Genomic DNA, 7,334 nt, shown 5'->3' on the forward strand with positions numbered 1-7,334 from the left:
CCCAAATATGCGCAGCACAACAATACTTGCCGCCATCTATTCACTAGCGGCGGTTTGTTTGGAAACTAAATTTTGGACATTCAGAAAATTAAGTTTATCCCGACATTGTTAAGATAAAAGTCTAATTAATCAAATAAATTTGATAAATAATATTTAATCTTTCATTTGCCAAAAATTTATCGTTTTTTTTTAAAGCTTAGAAAAGGAAAAAAGTGGTTTTTAAAGCGTGTTATGTCGTATTCATAATTATTTTGTGAAGTAAAACTATTTTTGTGATTAGAGAAAAACAATGGATGTTTTGAGGAATGGATAAAGTGAAAATATCTCTTCTCAATCTATTTAATATTGCGTATAAGTCCAGGTAACAATTTTCTACTGGGTGGCGGACATTGTTGTGAATTTGGTATTATTAGGACAGTTTTAGAAATTTAAACGGGTCTGTCCTAGTGAACGATTGGTATATTCCTAGAGAACGATTGTTATATGGTTTTCATTTCCAGATGCTGCCTGCCTTTAATAATAAGTGCTGCATATATGGTTTTCATTTCCAGATGCTGCCTGCCTTTAATAATAAGTGCTGCTTATATGGTTTTCATTTCCAGATGCTACCTGCCAATAATAATAAGTGCTGTTTTTATTGTTTTCATTTCCAGATGCTGCCTTCCAATAAAAATAAGTGCTGCATATATGGTTTTCATTTCCAGATGCTGCCTGCCTATAACAATAAGTGCTGCATATATAGTTTTCATTTCCAGATGCTGCCTGCCCATTATAATAAGTGCTGCATATATGGTTTTCATTTCCAGATGCTGCCTGCCAATAATAATAAGTGCTGTTTATATGGGTTTCTTTTCCAGATGCTGCCTGCCAATAATAATAAGTGCTGCTTATATAGCTTTCATTTCCAGATTCTGCCTTCCAATAATAATAAGTGCTGTAATATGGTTTTCATTTCCAGATGCTGCCTGCCTATATTAATAAGTGTTGCTTATATGGTTTTCATTTCCAGATGCTGCCTGCCAATAATAATAAGTGCTGCATATATGGTTTTCAACTTTAACGTCGGAGTAGAATTTGTGGTAGGTATCTTCTCTACACATTTGATATAGTAGATGCACACTGAATACAAGATTTAACCTATGGGGGGGAGGGGGTAACATTTTGTTGTCCTCCCTCCCTTCCCCTATCGGAATTGTTTGGGGTGGTAGGGAGAGGGGGGGGGGGATAGAAATATATGTGGAATTTCAGGATCAAACATGATTTAAACTATATTTTTTACATTCCAAACAAGAAAGTTCAATTTCTACACCTCCTCCCCTCCATTCGTTTGGAGTTTATCTTCATTCTTCCCCCTTGCCTCCCACCAGGGGTGTATATTAGTCATGAGACTCATATTTTTGGCCAAATCCACGACATAAAAAAAGTGTATTTTACAGGTTTCTTAAGCCCGTGCAAACTTTGAAGAGAAAATTTTGGATTTTAGTATTATAAAGGAACGTTTTGGTGCCCTAAAAAAAGTCAACTTCAAGGTTACCCCTAAGATTTTTTATAAGGATTTCTATTAGTGTTTGTTAAGTTTTTTTTTGTGGAAAGATGCAAATCATCTCTTTCCCCTTCTCTCTTCCCCCTTTTCCCTTCCCTCTTCCCCCTTTTCCCTTCCCTCTTCCCCCTTTTCCTTTCCCTCTTCTCCTTTCTTCCACCTTTTTCCTTCATTTTTTCCCCCCAAACCCAATGAAAGCTCATAAATATACACCCAACCCCATTTCTTTGGGGGTAGGGGGAACACAGAAAAATATACACCCCTGCCTCCCACCTAACACTTAATATGCAATTAACATAAATTCTCGACTGACGAAAAAATGTTCAGGTCAAACGCTAACAATTACTAGACTGACGCAAAAAAGTATTACGCATGTTTGTTCCAGGTTGACGCACATCAAGGTGTTGAGGACGATCAGAGTGACGAGGACGAACTAAGCGACGAGGACGAGATAATTGATCAGGAGATTTTTGCGAGGTTACAGGTATAATTAAGGAATACAAGGACTGTAAACGTAACATCAAGTGACCTTTATATTAAAATTGAGCACGCCTGATTCACAATCTCATCGGTACCCTTTAAACCTTTATCTGATCAAAAATAGAGAAACCAGAATTGAAAACAATCAAATATCCAATTTAAGATAAATTTAGTTATCTATGTCATTCTTAAATAGGCAAAGCTGTAAAGAACCCCGTTTTGAATCAAACACTCGAGTCTTTCAATGGAGAGTCATTTGAGATTACGGTTAGTGTTTCTGTAAGATGGTAAATGAGTGTTCTTTGAGACAATTTAGCTTATGCTATCTACTGGTCACCCTGTAGTAATATTATTCCTAGGTTGATCTGTAAGGTGTAAATGGTTATTGAAGTTTGGATCACCCTTCTCCTTTATCTACTGGTCACCCTGTAGTATATTTATTCCTAGGTTGATCTGTAAAGTGTAAATGGTTATTGAAGTTTGGATCACCCTTCTCCTTTATCACTGGTCACCCTGTAGTATATTTATTCCTAGGTTGATCTGTAAGGTGTAAATGGTTATTGAAGTTTGGATCACCCTTCTCCTTTATCTACTTGTCACCCTGTAGTATATTTATTCCTAGGTTGATCTATAAGGTGTAAATGGTTATTGAAGTTTGGATCACCCTTCTCCTATATCTACTGGTCACCCTGTAGACTACAGTGCGTCTACAGCTGAACAAGTAGATCTGAAGTAAAGAAACAACGTGAAAAATAATTTACAATGGAAACTTTCTCTCCAAAGAATTCCCCGAGTAGGGGTTCTAGTTCTCCCAGCATTAACTCTACAGATCCAGGTCAGTTTTTAACCTATTCAAGGGACTGTTCATGTATTCAAGGGACTGTTCATGTATTCAAGTCAAGTGACTCTTCATGTATGTATTCAAGGGACTGTTCATGTATTCAAGGGACTGTTCATGTATTCAAGGGACTGTTCATGTATTCAAGTGACTCTTCATGTATTCAAGGGACTGTTCATGTATTCAAGGGACTGTTCATGTATTCAAGGGACTCTTCATGTATTCAAGGGACTGTTCATGTATTCAAGGGACTCTTAATGTATTCAAGGGACTGTTCATGTATTCTAGGGACTGTTCATGTATTCAAGTGACTTTCCGTTAAAAAATCTATTTGCATCTTCCATTTACAATGGTACTCTTTTTTACTACGTTAAAGTAAAATGATGATAATATCATAGTTTGTATATCTCAAAATTGTAGTTTCTCTTTCGAAGTGATTAACGGTTTTTGCAGCAAAAGCAGAGAAGGAAGTCGTTAGAATTCAGCAATTTTTAAGATATTTAAACGACATGAGCATTGTTAATCAGATGAAGGCCTGCAAAAAAAAAACATTATCTCAATTTCTGTTTTGTGTCCTTAACCCTATCACGGCTGGAGGGCTGTTTTCCACCCCCTTTGGTTTTTTCTAGATAACTTAAAAACAGCTGGTCATTTGAACGCTAAAACTTTTTCATTTTTTCATCATCAAAGTTATGAAAAGTTTAGCAACTTTTTTTATGCATAAGGTAGGGTGAAGGACACTCAAACCGCAGGTCGATTTTTAATAAAACTGAAATGCTAACACCATTTTTTTAAAGCTTTAGGGCTAAAATTTATTTTTTTGAAAAGCCCTTGATAAATGGATGTAATAACATGTGTCACATGTTAATAATTCATTAAAAATTATTTTTTAAGTTATTAATCTGGTTAAGTTTAGGCATGTTGAAAGTACATTTGCAGATTAATAAACCATTTTCTCTATATATCTATCTATCTATCTATCTATCCTTCTATCTATACATCTATCTATAAATGTATCTATATCTTACTCTATCTATCTAGTATCTACCTATCTATTTAGGAATGTTGAAAGTAAAACTGCAAATTAATAAACCTCTACCCTTCTATCTTCTTAAACCAGACAACATTGCAATCAGTGATGTAACAGGTATAAATAAACTTGGATAAATCAATTAAATAATTTGAAAAATTAAATTAAGTGATCAAATTTAAATAAACGTTGTCAAATCAAATCAAATATATAAAGAAGGAAATCCAGGGGTCCATATAATTCCATTTCTGATCCCAAATGGGATCGGGGTTGAAAGTACATTTAGAGGCATGAAAGTACACTTTATATGTCATTGGGAACTTTGACAAGTTTTTATGTACGTGTACTAGGCTTCAGAAATGTGCACTGCATTTGGAGTGTTGAAAGATGTAAATATCAATAGTTAATATAAGAGATAAATAATGATATACTCCCTTGCAGTAAACATTCTGCAGTATGGAGTTTTTTTTCTAAAACTTGACATTATACTTCCAATTGTTTACAATAACAACATGGTTTATTTCTGCCCCTAATATCAATCAATCAACATTTGGGATTGATCAGATGGAATTATATGGACCCCTCAGGAAATCAGTTCAATTAATGAAATCAATTTATTTCGTTAATTAATTCAATTAATCAATCAATTATGTACAAATCAATCGATGTTATCGTGTAACCATTGGAACAAATTTGTAACAACCCAATGCAATCTTTTCAGTAAATATAAACCATCCAATTAATTAAATTAGTGCAAATGTAAATAATAAATACAAATAATGCAATTAATGCAATTAATGCAATTAATGCAACCTTTATTTAACTAAGCATACAATGTTTGAATGTAACTTATGCATGAAGTGAACAACTTATTCAAATATTTGAAACAATCTAATCACTTTTCAATTCATATATATAATATGTAAAATATATATAAAATGTGTCAATGGTTCCAATGTAACCAATTCAAGTTACTTGAATTACGACCGGAGGTGGTTTAGGAGTGCAAGAAAAGAGAGCAGACACCCTATAGCCCTATAATTTAGAGTTTAAAGAATAGATTCAAACAAATTTTCCCGTTGGCGACACTTTTTCAATCAAAATGAATATTTTTTATAAAAATCTAAATCTTGCTAACACATATTCCACCCCCCCCCCCCTCAGCTGAAGGTTTTGACATAAAAATGACCAAATTTCCTTTAATGAATTCCAGGGGGGAGGAGGGATTTTTTGCCAGAGGGGATAAGAAATTTTGGCGCTTTTCCCGCGCAATATTTCAATTATTTCCCCCTGAGAAAATATCATAAGCCGCGCCTGATTATGACTCCAGGTCTTAAACAATCAATACAGACATGGAAATCTACCCTAAATGCATCCATTTGAACCAATGAATTCAATGCTTTAAAACAATTATGATTTGTCATTATATTAGGAGCTACCAACCTGATGGCAAGCAGAAACCTGGAACACTCCTTTAACAAGCTGGCATCAAAAAAGATGAAGGTATTGACCTAGGTTTTTGAGAGGGAGGGGGTTAATCTCCCCCCCCCCACCACCGAAAAACAAAAAAAACTATGATTGGTAAACTTGATTTCTATTTGCTTAATGACAGGAATTTTTCAATGAGTCTTTTTTATCATTATTTGTTTTTTTGTTTGTTAATTTATTGGTTTGACTTTGTATTCATCTATATATATACTTTGCTTGTCTGTTTGTTTGGGTGGGTGGGTGTTTGTAACCGATAATCGTCAAAACAGCTGAACCGATCGGGCCCAAATTTTTTGTGGGACCTGACTTGATACAGGGATGGTTAGAATTTTATATAAAGTTCGGTTTTTTGAAATCCACGAAAAATATCCATAAAATTAATAATTATAATTATATAAAATTATAAAATTATATATATATGTATTTATAATTAATGAAATGAAAATCGAGTACGGACGAGAAGCATACTTGAAGTTTAGAAATTTTATGCATTGCTTTGTCTGTTAGTTTGTTTGTGACCAATGAACGGTTGAAACGATCGGGCCCAAATTTTGTGTGGGACCTCACATGACCTCAGGAAATGCTTTGAACTGCAAAAAGTTGTCTCCAAAATTATTTATTAGGACAGTTTATCCAGTTTTCTACCTAGTCTACCTGGTATAGTGGATACACCTGGAATATATATATATATATTTATCAGGATAGTTTATCCAGTTTTCTACCTGGTCTACCTGGTATAGTGGATACACCTGGATCCCAAGACAACAGTTCTCTCAGGTCCGCAAACTATTTAGTTCATGAAAACATTGAAATTGACTTTAAAGGAATTGAGTCTTTTTCACAATCCATATATCATTGCGATCGATTAGTGTAAACCTTTGATATTTCAAACTTAGATTATTTAATCAAGAATATTTCAAAGTTTGAAATATCTAAGGTCTGCGACATAGGACTGCACAGAAATAGGAATTGGAAAATCAGAGTTTGTGGCAAAGACTCAATTCCTTTGTGTCTTAAAGGTAAGCTGTCGGTCTTAATAATAATAATCCACGATTTACACGGATACCCCGTAAGTAGTAAACCTTAAGCCAAACTATTTATTTATCTTAAAAATTGTAATATTCAATTTCTGTTTGTATTGCTTGTGACTTTTTGATTAATGTTGCAGAAAATCACTATCAACCTGAAGATAGAAAATCGACGATATCTTTCTTGTTATTACTCAGATTACACACTTCACAGTCCCTGTAATTTAAATACTCCACCAACAACACGTTGATTGACATGAGTCATTCTTCGTCAGTGTTTCCTATTTCCAGCCCCCTTGATATCTTATAAACAAATTATATTTAAATTAGGATGCTTTTCAACTGATTTTCATTTTTAAAAATATTCCCGATTTGATCAAAAAAAAACTTCCATTATAAATGAAAAAGCAATTTATTTTGCTAATTTTGCCAGTTGACCTGGCAATTTTAAAACGAGGGAGGAACCCTGATTTAAAATTTTAAAGGTAGGGATAGTTGCTGTGATTACCAGTGACCCACCATGACAGTTATACCCTTTTAACCTCTATTTGTTTGACAATGTGGAATGTGGAATATATCTTGTTTTTTTAGCTTGTAGTGTTTTTTTCTGATAATTCTCTCCCAATAGCTCAGATGCAGAAATGCGCAAGTCAACTTTGTGGAAATTTTGAAGAGATAAATAAATATGGATTTCTCATTGTCCTCATCAAACAAATCATTTATAGAAACCGTCGTGAATCGAAATTACACTTTTTAAATGAAGAGTTATTTAAGATTTCGACTAAACTCCCTTTCAATTGTATTTTATTTATGTTCAGAGGTTTGATAGAGAAACCTCCAGTAGGAGGCAAGGAGTTGACCCTTTTAAACCAGCTTCAGCTCACAGGGTTCAGACTTCATCCGGGTCCTCTTCCAGAACAGTATAGGACA

The 7,334-nt window shown here is 34.1% G+C and overlaps 1 protein-coding gene across 1 annotated transcript in view; it reads left to right on the forward strand.

The window, feature by feature from the left end:
* Window positions 1-281: 281 nt before the first annotated feature.
* LOC111717153 (mediator of RNA polymerase II transcription subunit 19) overlaps window positions 282-7,334 on the forward strand; it is an 8,502-nt gene continuing 1,449 nt past the window's right edge. Inside the window, exons 1-8 of the mRNA XM_023492663.1 lie at window positions 282-361; window positions 1,010-1,079; window positions 1,926-2,024; window positions 2,643-2,855; window positions 3,919-4,005; window positions 5,321-5,391; window positions 6,077-6,153; window positions 7,223-7,330. Of these exons, the coding sequence (XP_023348431.1) occupies window positions 2,783-2,855; window positions 3,919-4,005; window positions 5,321-5,391; window positions 6,077-6,153; window positions 7,223-7,330 (416 nt within the window). The 5' untranslated portion in view covers window positions 282-361; window positions 1,010-1,079; window positions 1,926-2,024; window positions 2,643-2,782. The remainder of the gene's footprint in view (window positions 362-1,009; window positions 1,080-1,925; window positions 2,025-2,642; window positions 2,856-3,918; window positions 4,006-5,320; window positions 5,392-6,076; window positions 6,154-7,222; window positions 7,331-7,334) is intronic.

The sequence above is a fragment of the Eurytemora carolleeae genome, unplaced genomic scaffold (genome assembly GCF_000591075.1).
Source record: "Eurytemora carolleeae unplaced genomic scaffold, Eaff_2.0 scaffold1288, whole genome shotgun sequence".
NCBI classification, from domain to species: domain Eukaryota; kingdom Metazoa; phylum Arthropoda; class Copepoda; order Calanoida; family Temoridae; genus Eurytemora; species Eurytemora carolleeae.